This window comes from Mustela putorius, unplaced genomic scaffold (genome assembly GCF_011764305.1).
Source record: "Mustela putorius furo isolate JIRA1106 unplaced genomic scaffold, ASM1176430v1.1 tig00003972_pilon_pilon_pilon, whole genome shotgun sequence".
In the NCBI taxonomy this organism is placed as follows: Eukaryota; Metazoa; Chordata; class Mammalia; order Carnivora; family Mustelidae; genus Mustela; species Mustela putorius.
Genome location: NW_025422115.1, coordinates 25,133,704 through 25,155,332, shown reverse-complemented (window position 1 = coordinate 25,155,332; position 21,629 = coordinate 25,133,704). Strand labels below are relative to the sequence as shown.

General features: G+C 60.3%; 1 protein-coding gene across 2 annotated transcripts; it reads right to left on the bottom strand.

Annotated features, from left to right (window-relative positions):
- Nucleotides 1-7,093: 7,093 nt before the first annotated feature.
- MTG2 (mitochondrial ribosome associated GTPase 2) lies at nucleotides 7,094-21,315 on the bottom strand. 2 transcript variants are annotated; one of them, XM_045070834.1, is made up of 7 exons: nucleotides 21,054-21,315; nucleotides 14,294-14,473; nucleotides 12,640-12,787; nucleotides 11,917-12,032; nucleotides 11,181-11,399; nucleotides 10,803-10,941; nucleotides 7,094-10,157 (listed from the first exon to the last, which is right to left on the bottom strand). In XM_045070834.1, exons 2-7 carry the CDS (start codon nucleotides 14,465-14,467, stop codon nucleotides 9,784-9,786), a joined length of 1,170 nt encoding a protein of 389 aa, XP_044926769.1. In that variant the 5' UTR covers nucleotides 14,468-14,473; nucleotides 21,054-21,315; the 3' UTR covers nucleotides 7,094-9,783. The 2 variants fall into 2 exon arrangements, with proteins under 2 accessions (XP_044926769.1, XP_012915627.1); XM_013060173.2 differs by lacking the exon at nucleotides 21,054-21,315 and adding an exon at nucleotides 14,619-17,296.
- Between the last annotated feature and the right edge of the window lie 314 nt (nucleotides 21,316-21,629).

Here is a 21,629-nt window from a genome sequence, read left to right as displayed (position 1 = left end):
TTTCTCCACCCCACAGCTCTATCTGCACCTTCATTTCCCCAAAGCCCCAGAAAATCTCCTCCAGAATCCTAACGTGGCATCGCTTCCCTGCACCCTCTCTCTTTCCACCGCAAGGGACCCCTCTGGCCGAGGCAGGTTGCTCTTCTTTCCTGTCCCCCTCCTTAGTGGCCAGAGGGAGGGGTGAGCCTGGAGGCTCCCCTCTGGGGGCTGGGCACCATCACGGGCAGAGGTCGGAGCGGGAGCAGCAGGAGAAGTGGTGGCAGAGACCGTGGGCGCCACCGCCTGCAGGGCCCAGAGCTCAGCACGCCCTGCGGCACTGCCAGTGGCTGCCCTGCTGGCCCTGCAGGACCTGGCCTGGCCTCCTGGCGGGTGTCCGTCCCCACGGCCCAGAGCTGTCTGGGGAAGGACAAAGGAGCAGTTCTCTGCGGCGGTGGGCGCCTCCGTGCCAATGGCACAGCCAGAGCCTGGGCTGCCCCTCCGCCCAGCCCTGCTAAATGGCTACAAATTGGAGGATAAAAGCTCAGGCTTTCAAGCAATTTTGTCTTCAATCTCTGGAAACTGCCGCTCCCCAGCCCTGCATGAGGATGGAGAAGGAGAGAAGAAAGACACTGAGTCTATTGGGCCCGAGTCCTGCAGCAAACAAACATGCCCAGGGGGCCTTTCTCCTCGGATTGGATGCGCTGGGGGTAGACAGAGCCAGCAGGCCCAGGGCAAAAGCGGCAGCTTCTGTGGGGGGCCACCCACGCCAGCAGCTGGTGTTTACTGAGCACCTACTGTGTGCCAGGCACTGGGAGGTCGCCCCACAAGCAGCTGATGAGCGGAGCCATTCCCATGGGGACAGCAGAGGGGCGGGGAGAGAGGAGCGGTGGCCTGGCTCATTAGCAAGGTGGGGGGGGCCTGTGTGAGGAGGTGACATTTCACTTGTTCATCTCGCAAATATTTGTGGACCCCAGCGTTGGGGTGCTGCACGAGGCAGTGGGGACCAAGCCTGGGGCCCCAAGGAAGAGCCCCCAGGAGAAGCAGTGCCCTGGTTCTGGGCATATGCTGGGTGAGGGTCCCCCCAGGCTGGGGTGAAGACTCCATGTTTTCAGGGCGCCACGCTGGCACACCCCATCTTTCTACAAAAGGCCAGGTTACCCCATGTTTCCTTTGGGGGGGGGCAAGGCCACAAAAAGGGATGGCTGGGGCCTCTCAGGCAGGCCTCTGGAGCTCGGCCACGTGGGGCAGCCACGGGGCTATGTGTCCTCCTCCACCCCCATCCCATGCTCATGCTCGTGGCTGGGCTCGTGGGTGCAAAGAACCTTTCCACCAGCACTTGCTGCACCCTCTGTCCTCACAGGCAGCCCACGAGGGGCACTCGCATTCCCCACTCAGCAGAGGCTGGAGCTGGGGCTCCAGAGGCTGGGAGGCTCACCCTCTGCCTACAGCAGGCAGTAGGGGTTAGGGCTCCATCCCTCCATTCCTCTGGGCTCTCCCCTGGGCAGCGGGGACAGTGCTGCCTAGAAGGGGTCCTGGGACCTCAGCTCGCATGTACAAAGCATGTACTGAGCACCGGCTGTGTGTTCTCTGCTGGGCCCGAGGAGCTGGGAAAGTCACCCCTGCCGAGCCAGCAGGAGAAGGGAGAGCAGGCAAGGTGAGCTGTGGAATCGGCAGTCCCGATGCCCAGCTGCCCAGGCCAGGCAGGAAGCGTGTTTGGAGGGAAACTGAAACCTGGGGAGGGGGACGGCCCCAGCCTGCCCGGCGGGTCTGTGTGGAGGCTGGGACTGGGGCCAGGTATCCCGCGGGAACACCTAGCCCTCTCTCCTTCCTGCCCCAGGCGTGGCTGGCCTGGTGGCCTCCAAGGCTGTCCCCTGGAGGGAGCACAGCTGGGGAGGCCATGGCAGAGGGAAGCCTCATCAAAAGCTGGGAAGAGGCTGCTTCCTGGTGCCCTTGTCTGAGCGCCTGGATCCAACCGTGCCTAAAGCCCAAACCCGGGCCTTTCTGTTTCAAGAGTCACCAAACACCCTTTCCTTTCTACAGCTGCCACAAGATAGGGTTTTGCTATGTGATGGAAAATGTCTTGTCCAGCAATACTTGGCCCAGACCTACATCCCTCTGTCTCAGGGGCAAAAGATCATTCCTGCCGTGTGAGGCCTGTATCTGATTAATAAAAAGTGGGGAAGGGAGTTAATTACTTAGTAACATAATAACTGCTTGTCTGTATGGTTATGGGCAGGAAAGCAATCTTCCACACATCGGGCTCTGAGGGTAGAAAAGTCAGGAGGCTGAGGCCACCTGCCTGTGACATCCTTCCTGTCCATGGGGTGCCACGCAGAGACCTGACCTGGCCCTCTGCTTGGCCTTAGGTCTATTCGCCAGGGCGCTCTGGCTGGCATTCAGCACCCTGTCCCCAGGGAAGCAGGCAGCTCGCTGTGAAATCTGGTGGGAATTTCTCAGAAGGGCACAAACATACAGGAGCACCCCTTCTCTGTGGGGATCCATCGCGGACCCCGTGAACCCCGGAAGCCGAGGGCAGGGCCACGCCCGCACGCACCGTGCGCTTCCCTCCACACACACGCCCCCACAGTCAGGTGTCAGTGATGAACAGGGCACAGCGAGGGAGTGTCAGGAGCCACGGACGCCACCGGACAGCCGTCACCATGTGTGGTGACAAAAGTTGTGTGAATGTGGCCTCTGGGCCTGGAAGCGCCTTCTGGTCCTGGGCTCACCCTCCTGTGACAATGGGATGAAATGACGGGAGCCCCGCGGGCGGGGGACGAGCGGGAGGGAGCCCCGACCTTCTGGCCCTGTGTCCGTGGGGCCCTGTCACTGATACCGTGGGTGAGGGGCACAGCTGTGTCCTTCAAAAGAAAAGAGGAGGAGAAAGGAGAAGACGCGTTGGGCTGTAAGGAGAGGAGGTGGCGAATGGCACTGCGCTGAAGACGCTTCTGTGACACTCCAAAGTCACACCAGTTTCCAAATTCAAACATGACAAATTTCGTGATCTTTAAATGCTTCCACTTTAAATGATGATGATCTTTGCAGAGTCCAGGAAACACTGGCCCCCAGCTGAGGTGTAGGAGCTGGACCAGCTCAGTGGATGGGGAAGGGCCTGCCTCTGCCCTGGGCCACAGTCTGGGCTGCTTCCCCAGCTTGGCAGAACCACATACTCCTGGGAAGCCAGGAGGGTGGAAGGGCGGGCCAGCGGTTTCCTCACTGGCCCCTCCCTGGTGCCTCCAGGGTCCATCAGCTTTGTCAGCGGAGGCTCTGCTCAGCCCCAGGCCCGCCAATCCATTAATTCACACTAAACTGTGTTGGACTGACTCTTCCAGGGAAAGTGGAGAGTTCCATTTTAACAGAGGGCGGGGCGCCTGGATGGCTCAGTGGGTTAAGCCGCTGCCTTCGGCTCGGGTCATGATCTCAGGGTCCTGGGATCGAGCCCCGCATCGGGCTCTCTGCTCAGCAGGGAGCCTGCTTCCTCCTCTCTCTCTCTGCCTGCCTCTCTGCCTACTTGTGATCTCTGTCTAATAAATAAATATACTCTTTTGAATACTACATTTTAACAGAGGGCAATCTTTAATTAAGTCCAAGTGAGTCCAATCCCAACGCAGGTATTTCAGAGACGAGCACACAGCGACCGGCAGAAGGGATATTGTCAGTGAACTTTCCTAAGCTCCTGCTACCTGCTGGGCCGTGAACCAGACACTGAATTCACCAAGGACTCCAGATCTATCCAGCTGGGAGCTCAGAGCCCTTGGACGAAGCCCTCCCCCAGCGGGGCAGTGGTTCTGTGAAGGCCACCAGGCTATGCGGACCTATTGGGGGTCACACGGATATTTCCTGGGATCAGAACTGGGCCCTTTGAGGTGCCCCCTTTGGTCAGCTGGCACTGGGGCAGGCCCAGGATGGCTCCTCAGAGGCACTTGGGAACGTGTCCACTGTCTCTGGGGTCTGTCTTTGTGGGTAGCTGCTGCTGAGGCCACCTCAAACACACCAGGGGGCAGCTGGCTGGGAGTGGCCGGTTGGGGCTGTCCTGACGTAGGGAGGGCCGGGAAGTAACTTGGAGCGTGCGATGCTGGGGAGGGGCACGGCCTACTGGGGGGATTTTCTGGCCACCCTCCCTACCTGGGGCCTCCCCTGGCCTTGGTCATCTGAGCACCTGTCCCTGGGGCTGCAGGGGGACACCCTGAAGGAACTGTCAGGCAGAGGGAGACTTCCATACCCCACAGAGACAGTAGAGTGTGAGCTCCGCTGGTCTTGGCCACCGTGGGCAGTGTGGGGGCCAGAAGTGGGTAGGGGGCCATGAGGTGGGGCCTCTGCACCTGCCTCGGGCCCCAGCTACAGGCCTGCAGCCCACCTCCTGCCTGCCAGGGGAGCCCCTCTACGGGTTGGAAGAAGGCAGTGCCCTCAGGGAGTGGGGGAGACTGCAGGGGTGCCCCTGCTCCCCTGCAGCCCTGGGCCATCCTCTCCCTGGCCAGGCCCAGCCCAGCCCTCCAGCCCCTCCTTCCTCTTGGGCAGGCAGATAAAAGGCAGGAGCTGTTATCTGGATTTCAGATTCGTAACAAACAGTGCTTTCGTGGTAGTGCGCAGAGTTCTTTGTTGTGGATCTGAAATTCAAATCGCATCTGGCAACCCTCCCTGTCCTTCTCACGGACACTGTGGCGGAGGGGATGCGGGGGAGGGCTCCGCTCTAAGGAGCCACCTGACTCCGTGGAAAGGACTAAGTGCTTGGGTGGGGGGTCTGGAGGGGTGTGGGCCCTTGGCCTGGACCCCTGGATGTGCTGCCTGGAGTACTCTGGGTGGGGCTGAAGTGAACAAGCTTAAGGCCCCCGGGGCCAGGCCAGTGGAGACCCTGCTGCCCTGGGCCCTCCTGTCCCCACTGCACAGATGAGGGACCCTGGGCTGGGGGCAGGAAGCACAGTCCCCTCCCCTCCAGCCCCAGCAGGGGCCTTACTGCACACACGCCCGGGGCTGAGTGTCACAGGTACAGTGACTGATCACCGATCACCGTCAAGGCAAAAATCAGTAATTTCCTGGCCCTGGGGGAAATGCCAGTACCCGTCAATGTTCTGCAGAGGCCTTCTCAGGAATCAAACGATTGCAAGCCGGAGACTAGCCAAGCACCCCATCTATGGCCTCCATGGCCCCGAGGCAGCCCTGGCTGTGCCCTGTGAGTTTGGGGGCCTGTGGACTGTGGGATCACGTAGTATGTGTGGGCAGGGTCATGGTGACTCCCCATAGCTTGTGTGGCCCTGCATACACTGGACCAGGGGACCTGGGGGGCCCCTGTCCTATCTGGCTTTCTCGATCCAGCCCTTTCAGAAGCAGCCTTGGGTGGCCCCGACCGTCCGAGCCCACGCGGCAGTGATGAGAATATGAATGCCGTCGCAGCGTCCGCCCGCCCCGAGGACCCTGCACGGACCCATTTACCCTCACGGTGCGCGTGCATGGTGTCCTGGATTCGGGAAGCACATTCCCTGCAGAAGCCTGACACCCAGGGGTGTGTGGGCTGCAGACGGATCCGTTGTGTTCTTTTAACCTTATACGTGTCTGCTTTCAACAAGCATTTATCAGGCGTGACAGCGTGGTGACAGTCCAGGCACACGGGGTGGCGCGGACCCGATCCCGTGGTCCCCACAGAGCTTGTCTTGAGAGCAGCTGCTTCTCCAGTCTTTTCTGTTTGATGTCCCTTCTGAGGTTGGGGACTCGCACGCAACTGTAGAAGCAACAGAGACTGCACGTGTTCTCCGTCCGGTTTCCCCACCGGCGCCTCGCAGAGAGGCCGGGTGGGACCACACTAGGACGTGGGCATCGCCACGACCCACGGACTCCCACGTCACCTGCACTCGCATGTGTGCGAGTGTGCAACGGCACATTGGGGGGGCTGGGATAATTCTGCTATTGTGGTCAAATACACAGAAAATGGACCCTTTAGCCCATTTCTAAGCATGCAGCTCGCTGACACCGAACACGCCCTGCCGTGCTCCTGCGCCACCCTCCAGCTCCCCATCTTCATTGTCCCAAATTATAGTCTGTCACCCTGAAACATTCAATTCTTCAAGATCTTACCACCTGTGCAGATTCACATGGCCATGTTGAGGCAGGACGGCTGTCACCAGGGCCCCGTGCCAGCCTCAGCGCCCCGAGCACCAGCAGCCGGGCCCCACCTCCACGGGGCTTCTGGAGGGTCACTAAGGTGCAACCCCACACGCAGCCTTGGGGGGAGGGCACAGAGCCCGTGTGTTGCTGAGCAAAGCTGTCCTCTCGGTAGCCTCTGATCACTGGCCCTGACATGACTTACCTGAAGTAACATCGCCCAGCATCTGTGCCCTCAGGCCTCTGGGCACTGGCCCAGCGTGAGACACAGCCCGGGCCAAAGAGGCATCTGCGGTCAAGGAGGCTACGTGGGGGCAGGAGTGGCTGCACAACGTCAGGCAGCCACACTCGCGGAGACACGCTGCTCGTGCCCATAGTGGGCCCCAGCAGGCGGGCTGGTCTTGGTCGGGAGGATGGGCCGGTCTCCCCGGTGTCGTGGAGGACGTTTGTGGGGTGTTTGGGGAGGGGCGCTGGGCTCTCAGGGAGCAGCTCCACTACGGCAGGCATCGGGAGCGCCCGTCGTGGGGCGCAGCGGGGTGGGGTGGGGGCTTTGCTCTGAGGGAGGGTTTCTGATGCGTGGGGAGAGGGAGGGACCCAGGCACATCAGGGAGATGTACAAAACCTCAGAATTAGAAGGGGTGCTCTCCACCGTGCTGTGTAACTGGCACTAGCCCTCCGCTCCCCCAGTCACACACGCTGGAATCTCAGGGTCGGACCATAGTAGGACCACATTGGGAAATAGTGTCTTTTCAGATGGAATTAAAGATCTCAAAATTATATCATTCTGGCTTAGCAAGTACCTTAAGTCCAATGACCAGTGTCCTTGTAAGATGGGACACAGAGAGACCCACAGTGCGGTCCTGGGACCATGGAGGCAGACTGGAGGGATCCTGGCCTGGGAGCCCTGGGAGCCGGGAGGATCCAACCCTAGGCCTCCAGAGGTGGGACAGAATGAGGTTCTGTTGTTTCAAGCCCCCAGTGTGGGGCCATCATGGCACTCTGAGTAGATACATACACATTTGATAAAACTTCACTTTAAAGCACACATAGACTCCGCGCACAGTGCCAGCCCTTCCCGACACACAGCCGGGCCTCGAAGACGATGCTCGCGTCTGGGGGCAGGGGAGGCAGCAGCCCTGCTCCAGGCCCCACTGCATCTTGGCTGCCTGCCACCGAGCCCAAGGCCGTGGTCCCACGATGGGCGAGCGGCGAGCTGGGTGCTCTGAGGGCTCCAGGCCCTCCAACCCCACTGCCAAGAAATCAGCGTCTCAAGGAACCCGGACGGAGAAGGCCCAAGAAGGGCTCATTCCGCGCCTTTGCAACAAAGCAGTGCGCACTCCCTCCCACAAGCCAGTCCGTGTTCCTGGCATCAAGCAACCAGTGTGTGGCTCAGACCTGCGGATGGGCGCCGTGGGTGGCTTGTTCTTGCCTCGGTGGTGCCTGTTGCCAAGCTGGAGCTCGGCCGTATGCAGGGCACTGACAGGGTCGAGTGGGCCCAGTCCCCCCCACTCTGCAGGTCAGCCCAGGCTGATGGCAGGGACGGACCCCACCTCTCGCAGGACAAGGTGAGCCAGGCAGCAGAGCTGGGGTCGTCTACGGTCACACAACGGTGTCATCTGGCCTCCTGCTTGCTGCCGGATTTACACGTGCTTGCCATGTTGGGTTTCCAGCTCAGGGTGGGCAGTGCGCCCATTTTCCAGGCCTTGACCACACCGGGAAACAGGGGTGTCCATCTGCTCCTACCAAGAGCTCTCCTGCCATGTGAGGGAAGGCACGAGGAGAGGCTGAGTCTCCGTGAAGACAAAAGGAGGCCAGCAGGGCAGGGCCTACCTCTCGGGGTGGGGCGGGGACACGGCTGTGGGTAGGGCTGGTGACGCGCCCTCTGGAGCTGTGCAGGAGCCCAAGGCTTGTCCTCTGGAGCAAGTGGACACAGGAGCCGGGGAAATCGGGGCGCCACGCCTTAGGGCTTAAAAGCGGGGGATGCGGGAATCGCCGGCTTCTGCGGCTCGCGCCCCCGTCTTCACACCCGCTTCCGGAGAGGCCGCGAAGAGCCAGGTGACAGCCACCTCGACAGGAGGGAGTACAGCAAGGGGGGGGACACTGGGGGGCAGCCTGCGTGGCACAGCAGACTGGACGGGCACAAGGGAGGAAAGACCCACGGGAGCCCGAGCACCTGCAAGACGCAACGGACAGGGAGGGACAGACGTCGGGACAGAAACAAATACCCAGGTGGAGAGAAAACGGGGCAAGTAGACCCAGGCTGGAGGTCAGCTCCAAGAAAAGTGAGGGGCGGGTCAGGGGTTCATGCGTCACGCACCACAGCGCCGCCCAGAGTGGTGGCTTGGGAGAGTGGAGTCCCTGAGCCGAGGGCGCGGTCAACAGGCGGTGCCTCAGGCAGATCCACGGAGCAACGGCTCAGGCCTCAGCGGCCCCGCAGACGCGGCTGGAAGCGGCGGCACGGGTGGGGCTGGCACTGGAGGGGAGGTGGCGCCCGGCCCCCGCTGCTCAGCAAATCTTCCCGCCAACCACGTGCCTTTAACTAAAAGAAACTCACCATGTACATAACATCAGACACCATCCCTTTCTTCACTCCATAAACACTGAGCAGTGCCTCAGCTGGGTCAGGTCCTGAGGCTGCCGGGGGCACAGGCAAGTGCAGGACAGACGTAGGGAGGCCCCCAGTGTCGCCCCCGGGCGCAGCAGTGGCGCGGGCCGGCTGGAGATGAAAGGCCCCGATAATTAACACGGCTCTACGAAATCCTTTGTGGTGGCCCCAGAGAGAGCAAAGAGATTGCAAAACCCATCTCTGGTTTCCAGAACACAAGGACCTCGGAAATTATAAGACATTAAAAAAGAGCTTCAGGCAAAGCATTCTCGTTCTAGTTGCAGATTTGACGGTAGATCAAAACGGAACTGCTCCTGAAAGCTCGGGCACAAGCTTCTTGTCTGAGGCAGGCCCAGCCCCCAGTACGCTCGCAGCTGGCAGCAAGGACCCTGGGGCAAATCCCCAAGGGGCCCGAGGCCCCTTCCCCTGGTCACCCCTGGTCCCCAACCACATCATCTCTTAAGGGCCCCCAGGGACACGCCTGAAGCCACAGGCTTTACTCGGGGACAAGAGCCTGTGTCCTCAGCTAATGACTCGCATGGCCCCGGGTCGGATATTGGGTGCATTCAGTCGTGAAGCCAACGGCTCCTGTACAGAGCCGCCAAGTCTGGGAACAACGCGGGAGGCGTCGCCCCTACTGCGTTGCTCAGACAGGGCCATCTGAGAAGAGCCTTGTGGCTCTGAAGGCTCCCTGTCCCCGCGTCCTCATGTCCCCTCCGTAGGGCGGGCCGGCCTCTGGGACCGCAGCCAGCACTGGCAAGAAGTGTCAGGGATCCAGAGTCTGTGGCTCTCGCGTGGGGTCTGTGTGCAGGCTAGGGTTCGGCCCCACCAAGTCAGGCGGCTCAGCCGCATGGCCGTGGGCTCCTCGCCACGTAAGGTACTGAGGACGGGTGGGGAGCCCAGCTCAGCTGGTCAGCACGCCGGCAGGCGCAGAAGGCCCCGGGGAGCAGATCAGCAGGAGGCACACACGTCCGACACGTCTGAGGTCCTGGCCCGCTGGCTGGAGAGCGAGCGCCAGGGACAGTGCAAGGCAAAGCAGCAACTTTCTCGTCTCCACCCAGAGCCATGTTCAGGGTGGTCACTTTTGGGCGGTGGCCCGGTGGCTACCAGCGGAGCTCGGCACCCACGTGCCGGCTGTGAAGCTCCTGCAGGCGCAGCAGCAGCACCTCCAAGTTCTCCCCAGTTGCGGCCGACAGGGCGATGACGTTCGGGCCCAGGCGGGCGCGCAGCTGGGGTAGAGCTGCTCGGGCCTGCGGGAGGTCGATCTTATTTGCCACGACCACATGCGGTCGCTCGGACAGGCCAACTTCATGCTTCTCCAGCTCGAACTTCAGGTCCTCCACCTGCGTCCACGGCTCCGGCTCCGACAGATCCACGATGAACAGGAGGAATCGGCAGCGCTCGATGTGCCTGAGGAAGGTGCTCCCCAGGCCCCGGTTCTGGTGCGCGCCCCGGATGAGGCCTGGGATGTCGGCCACTGCAGGGCACACAGAACAGAGGGGCTGCGGGGACAGGCCCGGCTCCCTGTGGACCCCGCGCACCGTGCCTTGAAGGAGATGCCATCAGGCCACCCACCGCCCCGGGCACTTGTGCTCTCAGCTCTGGAGGGGCGCCGACGGGTGTGGGGGACAGGCCGGCCGGCTTCACAGGGACTACCTAACACGGGCCAGCCTCTGGCTTTAGAAATGATTCAGAAAAGGGGGAAATGCTTCCTGTAAACTTAAGAACCGGATTCCTGGTGGCGAGTCAGAGCACTCTGCCAATCTAAGGCGCCGTACGAGCAGCTTGAGCGGCAGCTTACTATTTTTAATGGGTACATTATCTTCTGGGAAAAAGTTTTCCTGTCTCAAAATGGTACAGGGAAGCTTTTTGAGTCACATGTCGTCTCCACAACGGAGGCTGGGAGACGGAGACCAGAGGAGGCGGGACTTCCTCCGGTTTGAAAGTGACACATGGGATCCTGACCCCAGCCAGCAGAGGGCTGGGGGTCGGGGGTTTGCCAGAACTACCAGTGCTGAAACGAGGAGAGACCGCGCTCCATCTGGGGTGGGAAGCTCTGAATTACATAATCCGTGCTCGGACGCCATCTCAGGCCACCTCAGGCCGAATCCTGGAGCTCTACCTGCTATCTGCTGGTGGTCCTCACAGTGAACAATCCCAACATGGGGCTTTAGAGTGGTGAACGGGTAGGAAGCCACAGCGGGTCTCGCGTTCGAAATGGCCCGGAGAAGGGAGGACTTCCCAGCATTGGGGAACCCAACCTGGAGCAAAGACAAACCCACCTTGTCACCTCAGGGCGCCCGTGCCTGGCCGAGGTCAGGGAGCAGGGACACGTCAGAGTGTGGGCTCCTGAGTGCGCACACAGGGCCTCCCTGGGAGGGGCGGTGCCACCAGGCTGCCGCTCACATCCAGGCTGGAGGCACGTGCTGGCACCAGGGCCGGACTTTCTCTTGCTCTGTTGCAGAAATGCCACCTCCTCCCCCCTCCAGATGATACCCACCATTCCAGCATGGGCCATCGTCTTGAGCTCCAGGAAGAGGATGCGTTCTTGACCAGGCTGTCCGGGGGTGCAAGTCACAGGTGCGCGGTTCTCATTGGCCAGGAAAAAGCGGTTACCTTTTCCTCCTGCCCCGCCCCGAGCAGCAACGTACTCATCACCGGGGCACGACAGGTCAGCCACGACTTCCTTTCCCTCCTTCACTAACGTGCCCACTGGGACCTGAAAATGAAGTGCTTATAGGAGAGCAAACACGTGGGGCAGAGCGCTCCGAGTGCCTGTGTCCACGTTTGGAAGAAGGGCGCGTGGCAGAGAGGCGGGGGCACCACTAGGTGCGCACTTCGCAGAGCTCTGAAGCACCAGGAAAAGGTCCCAGCCTTCAAAGGGACTTTACGAGGCTGTGACACCCCCTGCAGATGGCATAAATGGCTTTTTGAAATAGTGTTTCTCAAACACCAGGGTGGATGGGCGCATTCGAAAAACACTTGGATAATCCGAGAGGAGCCAAGTCTCCCCTCCCAGAGATGTCCTGGGAGGGTAAGGATAGGCTACCAGTGGCCCCTGGGGTCTTGCCTTTAATACTGTGATTTCATGGGTTTGAACAGGTCATACATGCACATGGGATAAAACGAGCACCAAGCGTCGCCCCAGGGCTTTGCTTCTCGGACGGCAGCTGCATGGCCAAGACAGGGGGGCCCTGGGAAGCAGGCGGGGGCAGGCTCTGCAGCCTTCGGCTCACCGGCACGTAGAGGAGGGCGCCGCTGCGCCCGAAGCAGTTCTTCCTGCCGCCGGACTCTCCATGGAAACCCTGGTACCGAGACAGCACTGGGGACAGCGACTTGACTTGCCGGTCAGCTGTGAGACAGAGCAAGGACCTTCACGTGCCTTGGGTTAAAAGCACAACCATCTGTACACTATCTGTCTAAGGATACAGGGAACGCACAGGGAACCATGGCGTGAAGTCACGGCACAAGTGACCCAACTGGCAATGTGATTTTTTTTTAGAAAGCAAAAGTTCTCATTTTAAGAAAACACCATTTCCAAAACAGTCAGACTTAGCCACGATGCCTTCATCAGTTTAACAACAGCCGTACTCGAGCGCGCCGTGACCGCTGACTACGTCTGCCGGCTCACCCACCGCTCGTTCCCGAAGTGTTCCATGTAATCGCAGCCCCCCAGCACATCTGGGGCGAGTAACACGGACCCTGCTCTTTGCCTTCCGGCCAAGCGCTAGAGGCCCTGAGCGTACATGAGCTTTGCGTTCCTGAAATTTAACATCACCCGCCACTGAAATTGGTTTAAGGAACTTTTAAAATGTGAACATCATAGAATGTAATCAAAATGACGTCCATCCACCGATTTTTGAATTCAAATCCGCATGCGGATGACAAGGAGGGGAAGGCCCCGCCCCAGAGGTGAGCAGGCACAGCGCTCCTCCCCCAACCGCCCTCCCAGCACGTGCCTCTCAGGACGACGTGGCCACCGTTGCCTCCGTCGCCACCATCCGGGCCTCCGAACTCCTTCCGGGGCTCGCTGTGGAAGCAGCTCACCCCGTCGCCGCCACGGCCCCCGCAGACGAGCACTCGGCGGTGGTCCACGAAATGTCTCTTCTGCAGGGAGCACAGCGAGCCCGGTCACTACCCACGCTGCAATCCTTTCAGGGACCGAGCAGCGTGCGAAATGGACCTTTTCTATCTGTCACAGGTTTTAAAATGAGAAGTTAATGATACTAAATTGCTAATTTCGCCTACGATGCAAGTGTGAGAAAGTTCCCACAAGTCACTGTTTGTAGGCAAATGTCGGTCAACCGGGCTGGAAGTGAAAACTGGTCAAAAGGTAGGAAAGGCGGGCTGAGGAAATCAGGAGCTATTGGGAAATCCTTACATAAAGCGTCTTTCCTCAAATAGTCACTGAACAAGAACGTCACGGAAACACCAGGTTTTGCTCCTGGAAAGACGCAATAATGAACGGGCGTCCTGGGGGGCGAGCGGGCTTCCGGCTCAGGAGCTGGCTGCAGAGGCTGTGCTCACGGCAGCGGGGCACCCAGAACTGCTCTCGGAGCAAGCTTTCCTCTGGGCCCCTCAGGGAGGCACCCTCTAGCTACAGAATGAGGACTGACGAACTGGGTTCCCATTTAAAAAACATGAGCTCATCCTAAGAGAAGGTCAGCTCTCAGGGGCCAGGCTGTGACCGCTAGCGAGCCCACCCACTGGCTGCACGCGTGGGCACGGACAGCCCCTCTGCCAGGACCCGGCACGTCGGCATTTCTAACCACTGCTCTATAAGCAGATTAAAAAAAAAATACACAAGTATTTTAAGATTCTCTGGCACCACCACATGGAAAAAACACGAATTACTATTTCAAAAACTCAATGTCTAATTTTGTTATATGCCAACATCATCAACATCAACCTGATGGGAAAAAAGCACAACTGGTGAGCATTTTAGGGGACGAAAAGCTTGGATGGAATTTTTAGCATCTGGGGAAGAGACGAGGCCCCTAAGGAACACTGAGCCACACGGCCGGCAGACACGGCTGCTGCGAGCAGGGAGGTGCCTGTGGGGAGGCGCTGTTTGCTCTGATAATGCTTAGCGGAGCCCCTCCCCCATTCAGGAGAAAGTGAAGGGTTGTAAACACTTATTTTCTTGAATTTAAGCAAAGATCATCCATGTTTTCAATACAAGGTTGTGATAAACAACGAACACCAGGTAAGGCTTAAAGAACTATGAAACCAAAGGCCTCGCCCTCCCCTCCCCTGATCTTTTAAATTAAAAAATGGCCACACGTCCTTAAGAACGCACCTAGCACCCAAGTCAGACACGCAGGCGAGTGCTGAAGAAGCGTGCCTGCGCCCATCCCAGCGGAAGGGACGGAACGTGGCTGAAGCTTCTGGAGCCCCTGGTACCCTCCCTGGTCTTCGCAGGGTTCACGAGAACTGGGGGCTCGGGGCCCAGAGGCTCTCATCCCACTCCCGCATGTTCGGGAAGTTCGGGAAGCTACACGCGTCCCCTCCATCACACGCTCAGAAGGAACAGGATGCCGAGAACTCAAAACAATGCCCTGGGCCTTCTCAGGGGGGAATGTTGCAGATGTCCTTCAAGGTCAGAAGCCTCACCAGTTTTTTCTCGGAGAGCAGTTTCTTCCTGGGGGGTTCCTGGTGCTTGGCGTGGTCCCCACAGCTGTCTGAGAGCAGCCTGGGCGAAGGGGGCCACCGCCGGACCTGAGTCCAGCGCCCCACGCCCCCAGGCACAGTCCTCGGTCCTAGTGAGAGAAGCCTCGAAGGCACCATGGCTTCCTAACAAAAATCAAATTGGCAAAGTCAGACACTTGGTTTAAAGGTGCGGTCAGACGGAAACGCAAGGACAGGCCCGTGCACGGCGCTGGCTCCCGCTGTGGCGCTGAAACACAGCGGCCGACCGGGGACCAGGACTCCGTCTCACCACTGCGAGCTGAGCTGGCCAGGCTCGCCTGCCCTCGTCCGCTTCTCTGTCACCTGGGAGCAAGACGACAGTTTAAACTGTTACGTCTCCTCTAACACCGGATATGCATGCTCTTTTGTGGGTTTTCGAATATCTGATCAATGAAAACATTAATCAAAAAATCTGAGCCTCAAATAAAAATTTCTTAAAAATAAAAAACCCAATTACTCAAACGTTAGTGGGTTAGTTTGTGCCACTTAAAACCAGCTGAACGGGAGGTGGAGAGAATACCCAGGACGGAGTGTGGCTGTGATGCCCCCTTCGCCCCTCCTGCCCGGTGTGAGCCGGGGGGCGCCCTTCCCTGTGCGGCCCCACCTGTGCATCTGTCAGGGGACAGGGCTGGGAGCACAGGCCAGTTAGTGCCCAGCAGGCCGCCCACGTGCATGCGGAGTTAACGTGAGCCGCTTCTCCGTAAGCAGGAGCTGCCCACACCGTTACCTGTTCACTCAACAGCCCAGAATAGCTACACATCCCGCAGGTGCCAAGGACAGCTGGGAGGCAGTCCGGGGCCTGGCCCTCCAGGGGGCGACACCCCTTCTCCCTTTGCTGTGAGCGCCTGATGCCCACCGGGTCTCAAGCATCCCCGCGGTGTGGGCATTTCCATGAAAGAAAACTGGGAAGGCTTTCCTCCCATTTCTAGGTGTGAAATGACGGGCAAGTAGGAGTATAAATGTCATATTTAAAAACTCATTATAAAGCCACTACGTGTTTAACGCAGCAGAACAGAGTTCGGTTCTCCTTAGACGTCCCTCATGCGCCTCCTGCTCCACATCTCACGTTCCGCCTGGAAGAGGAACATCCTTGGTGGGAATTTTTCTCTTAGCAAGGCACTAAAAAATTTGGTTCTCATTTGGAAACAGTCGCAGTTACGGAAAAGCGGGAGTTTGGGGCGGGAAGGGCTCTTTTCTTCCTGAAACACCTGCAGGGAAGCTGCCAACCTTCCTTCCCCCACCCCACCCCAGAACACCCCTGGGGGCTCCCTGCGCCCACGAGCGTCATCCCCGACACAGCCGGGCGACCTCTGCAAGCAGGCCACCAGCCACGCTCACAGCCACCCCTCCGCGGGGTTCTTCAGCTTCCTTAGCCTGGAACGTTCTCCAGCCTTTCCTTGGCTCTCGTGCCCGCGACACCCGCACGGCCACAGGCCAGGCATCTTTCGGCTTGTCTGTGTCCCCGCTGGACAGCCACATCCCTCGTGACAAGAATGTCCCGCGAGCCCCGTGGAGGACTGGGTTTCCTTGGTCCCTTCCTGCCGTGCTTCGAGCTCCAGCCCTCGGGGGTCCCTGCGGGCTCCCCCGTCCTCCTAAGCTTCCCGTTTATGCATTCCCATGGGCTCGTGCTTCTTACTTTACTCAGGGAGCCCAACTCTGTGATTTATTTTTGATCTTCAAATGGCCTTCAGCTTGGCCAGAGCGGCAACCCATCAATCTCAGAGCACTTTCCTGCTTTGTGACACAAAATGTTACGGGCTCGCTTCACTCTCTCCCCAGGTGCCGTGGGGCCAGCCCTAGTGGCTTCGGGTGGACGATGGCATTCAGAAGCCCCCTGCGTGCAGCCGGCTGCTGGGGTGTTGCTGCCTGCAGGCTCAGCAGACCGAGAGCAGACAAAGGTGGACACACCTGCACACACCCACACACACCCTCCCGCCGCCCCCCCACCCCGCCTGCTACGCCCTTCCCCCCAGCTGGAGCGCAGCAACTGCGGGAAGCCATGAGTTCACACTATGCGCCCGATTCCACACTGCAGGGCTCATGCTAGTTTTTGGTCTTGACAGCCTCATTCTGACTGCCAGAACCTGGCCTCCAACATCTTCGACATGTTTGTTTATTGGCTCAGTCCCCGTCGTAGCCAAACCTCCCTCCGCAGGGATACCCTCCTGTTACCGTGCTGTAAATGCACTGTTTTAAAGCAAACTCTTACTTGGGCATTATCTTATGTGAGTGCGTGGAGCGTGCAGCATGGGCCTATGTGCAGGAGTGGGGCAGAGGGAGAGAATCCCCAGCAGGTTCCATGCCCAGTGTGGAACCTAATGCAGGACTTGATCTCAAGACCCTTGAGATCATGACCTGAGCCAAAACCAAGAGTCGGATGCTTACTGGACTGAGCCACCCAGGAGCCCCTATCTGCTAATGATTTTAGATTCACAAAAATGTGAAAGATATTCCCATATACCTCTTAGCTGGTTTCCCCCAGTATCAGCATCCTACATGACCAGCTTGGGTACTTTCATTAAACTCCAGATGGCATTTGAATTTTACCAGTTTCCCCACTAACATCTCTTTCTCTTTTCCAGAGCCAGATCCGGGACCCCATACAGCATGAAGCCATCCTGGAATGTTGCGTTTAAAGTCCCAAAAGGGCCCTGTGCCGAGCATCACACACCTTCAGGAGGGGAAGTGAAACACGACAGGCTCAGATGGTGGAAAAGCAGACATCACTGCCAACTGCCAATCTACCTGCTTTACAAGAAATGCTGGAGGGGGGCACCTGGGTGGCTCAGTGGGTTAAAGCCTCTGCCTTCGGCTCAGGTCATGATCCCTGGGTCCCGGGATTGAGCCCCGCATCAGGCTCTCTGCTCTGCGGGGAGCCTGCTTCCTCCTCTCTCTCTGCCTACTTGTGATCTGTCTGTCAAATAAATAAATAAAAATCTTAAAAAAATAAATGCTGGAGTGAAGAAAAATGGCACCAGAGGGAAACCGGATCTTCAGGAATGGAAGACCGCAACAGAAACAGTGAACGCACAAGACCACCTGCTTTTCTTTCAACTTTATTTTTTTAAAGACTTATTTTATTTTAAAAGTGAGTGAGAGCGCACAGGGGGGCGGGGCAGAAGGAGAGAGAACCTCAAGCAGACTCCCCACTCCCATGAGTGCAGAGCTGATGTGCACTGGGTCCCAATCCCAGGACACTGACAGAGTCACCTAGGCACCCCAAACGTTAAATATTATAGCAAGAAAGACTGATTTATAGTATCACTCTGATTGATCACATCACGGGTCTTTAACGCAGGCAGGGGTCTTACACATGAAAGTGTAGGATCAGGAGCGGACGGCAGGGACTGTGTTTGAGTGCGAACAGCCTGCATTTCCGTGACGTGGTGCCGTCTCGGCACTAAGCAGGCAAGGACAGGCTGGGGGACAGGCACCCAGTGAGCTCTGGAGCAGCCCCTGGCATGCGGCACAGAGCCAGCCATGGAGCCGATGAGCAGATGCCAGGGGACGCCTGGAAACCACTCCAACGACTCAGAAGGACGGGGCTAACAGAACAAAGAAAGATGGGACAGACGGAAGTCCAATAGTGTGCTCTGACCTAACCAGGCGAGGGAAGACGTCGGAGCGCGACGCACAGCCGCTCCCCAGGGAAACGAAGCAGCTACAGCTGCGCACAGTGGGCACGTCTTCCAAGCACACCAAGCACAACCTGAGAGAATTCACGGGAGAAACAGAGCATCCCACAAGGCCAGGAGGGATGTCAGTGCTGTTCTCTCTGGAAGTGATGAAGGAGCTGAAAACCGAACAACCGAACCACCAAAAGCATGAAGATGCCAACAGCCTGAACACGGGCACGCACACCGTGGGGCCGGCCGCACAGAGCCGACGCCCGTCCGTGGGGAGGCGAGCGCCGCCCGCTGTGCAGGTGGGCACGGCGTGTCCTCCAACCGCAACAGAACTGCGGCCGGTGAGGGCCAAGAACCCAAGGAAACCCCGACGACACGGAGATCAGACAACACTGCTGCGAGCAATCCAGCGGGTGAAAGATGAGCCCACGCGAGAAGCGAGACTCTCCTGCCCGGCACGGGAAGGAGTGCGCAGGGACCACGGTCTCCGGGACGCTCGGTGCTCTGGGTGCTCGCACCGGCAAAGAAGGGGACCTAAATCCAGGAGCTGGGCTCAGCAAACCAGGAAGAGCAAAGTGGAAGAAAGGACATAACGAAGAGCTGAACAAGCAGGACCGGACGCCAACGGAGACCGATGAGACCCGCCGGACAGCTCCCGAGAGCAGATGAACCTCGAGTCAGACCGGTCAAGAAAACTGAACGCACATCACCAGTGTCAGGAGTTTAAAACGCGTTTCCGAACCAACCGTGCGGATGCGAGAAGGCCGAGAGACCCCACGGCCGCATCTTCTTGAGACGCCGCGTACCAAGTGAACAGAAAGAAACAGGAAATCCGAATCGCACTGCATCTACTAAAAAAGTGAGACTTGCGAGAGAACACTCCCCAGGAGACCACGCGGGACTCCAGCGGTTTCCCTCGCAGACTCTAGGGCGCCTTCAGGACAGAAATGAAGAACTAAGCAGCCACCTTACAGACCTTCTTCGGAAAATGGAAGTGAGCTCACCACCCAACTCACTGTACAAGGCCCATGGGACCCCAAACCAAAGCCGGTACTACCGACAAAGACAGCTCAGCACCCCTGGTGCACACAGACGCGGGGTCCTTCCGGAACAGGTGTCCGGTTGAGCCCAGGCCACGCCAGGGCCAAGGAGGGAGACCCCTGGAACTCAGGCTTCCCCCAGCAGGTCCGACCCCACCTCCCGCTGGCAATCAGCGCGTGTGACAAGAGCCAACGGCCACTCACGACCGGGAAAATGAAATGCTGCAGCAACTGAGAAACAGGTGGGAACACCTCCAAAGCGATTCGGGGCAGCCACCGAAGGCCGACACGGCTGTCACATGGCCTGGAGACCGACCTGCTACCCCGAGACGGAGAAAGGCCCACTCTGCTCCCCTTCGATGCAACCCGGTCTTGTAAACAGTAACAACTGAAAAAAGGGGGAGGTAGGCAGAAAATGACTGTTCCCACAGAAAATCCCAAGAAAATCTATAGAACGACGACTAAAAGGATTCAACCAAGGCTGCAGGTTACGCGGCTAATGCACAAAATCCCCTGCATTCCTACACTCTCCCAGTGAACAACTAGGAAACATTAAGAAAACAATCTCTGGGCGCCTGGGTGGCTCGGTGGGTTAAGCCTCTGCTTTCAGCTCAGGTCAAGGTCTCAGGGTCCCGGGATGGAGCCCCGCATCGACTCCCTGTGCAGGGGGAGCCTGCTTCCCTCTCTGTGTCTGCCTCTGCGCCTAACTGTGATCCCGCCGTCTGTCCAATAAATCAATATATTAAGAAAGAAAGGAAGGAAGAAAGGCAACCATCTCCCTCCCGGTCGGGAGCAGTGTACAGAAGCTGCCCGCCACGAGCTGGACCACCGACCGGAGACCTCCCCGCATCACCTGCAAGATGCTCATCTGGGGGTGCTTAGGGATCGCCTCAGTCGGTGCTCAGAACGCCCCGTAAGGACGGACTTTCCCGCGCTCTGCAGAGGAGGACGTGCAGAGACTCACCCCGGCCCGACCCGTCAGATGGGGCCGCAGGACAGCGAGTGGCGGGAAAGACAACTCAGCGGTCACGTGTCCAGCGCGCGCAGCTCGGCCCACCCCCCGGCCCACCGCCCACCCCGCCGCCCACCCCGCCGCCGCGGCAGCCGGCACAGGGCACCGGGACGTGCAGCCGGAGGGCAGCCAGCCACGGAGGTCATCCCGAGAGCCCGCCGGAGCCCGAGCTCCGAGCCCCGCGCCGGCGGGAAGTGCGCGTCCTCCTGCCCGTGGGCCCGCGGGTGCAAAGGCCCGCGGAAGGCGCAGGAGCCGGGCTCTCCCTGCCGCGCCGCGCAGCGACCTGGATTCCCACGGCCTCGTGCGCAGCGCCCGCCGCCGCGTCTAAAGTCATCAGCCGCGAAACACGGCCTGTCCTCGGCCACACGGGCCAGCGGGGCGCGCACGCGGGCCCGGCCGTCGGCGGACAGTCCCGAGGGCAGCGCCGGGCCCCGCACGGACGGGGGAAGCGCCCGCGTTCCTCCCGGAGCCCCGTCCGCCGGGGCCGCTCGCGGGCGCAGGGCCGAGGGCGGAGACAGCGCTGCCGGTGCGGCGGGGCCGCGGTCCCAGGCCGGCGCGGCGGCTTCGGGGCCGACGCCCGATCGCAGCGTCGCCGGGCGCCGCGGGCACGGAGGCCGGCGGGAAGGACGCGCTGGGCAGCCCCGCGCCCGCACAACGCACCGTCTCCGGCCGCCGGCCCGCCCGGCCCCGCACGCTCGGAGGGACGCCGCGCTCCGCCCCGCCGGGCCCGCCCGCGCCGGAAAGGGCCTCCTGGCGACGCGGCCGGAGGACGCCGCAGGCAGCGGCCCAGGCCCCGCCCGTCCCCCGCCCCGCGCCCGCCGCCCCGCACGCCGCCGACTTCCGCGCGCCCGCAGGCTCCTCACACGCCCGCGCGCGGCTCCGCGCCGCTGCCCCGCCGCCTGCGCCCGAGCCCCCCCCCGCGGCGCTCCCGGGCCGCGGCCCCGCCCCCTCCGCGGGGTCCCGACGCGCTCCCGCACCCCCCGCGCGGCGCCCACGTCCGCACTCACCGCTTCGGAAGGCTGCGTCACTTCCGGGGCCTGGACCGGGACCGGGAGGTCACTTCCGGGGATAGACCCGCCCCCGGCACGACCGCGCCTGCGTAGGGCCGGCCCAGCGCGCGTCAGCGGAAGACTCGGCCAAGCCCCGCCCACGCCTTTGGACCCGAACGGGGTCGCTTTTCCTCTACGTGTGAGGAGGCGCGAGGTTGGAGGTACCGGAGCGCCCGGGTCAGACACACGCCTGCCACTCGGGTCAGGCGACCGCCTCCCCCGTCAGACAGTGGCCGCCCCCATCAGAAAGACCCGCAGCTCTCCCTCCGACACCCCGTCAGCCGCCTCCCGGGTCAGACAGCCGCTGCTCCGGACAGACAGACACCTCCCCCTCAGACGGACAGCCGGCTCCCGTCAGACACACACCGGCCTCCATCGGACCCCGGCTGTGTCTGTCAGACGCCGGCCCCCTCAGACTGACGCCAGCCCCCTCAGACAGTCGCCGGTCCCCTCAGACTGACGCCGGCCCCCTCAGACAGTCGCCGGCCCCCTCAGATAGACGCCGGCCCCCTCAGACTGACGCCGGCCCCCTCA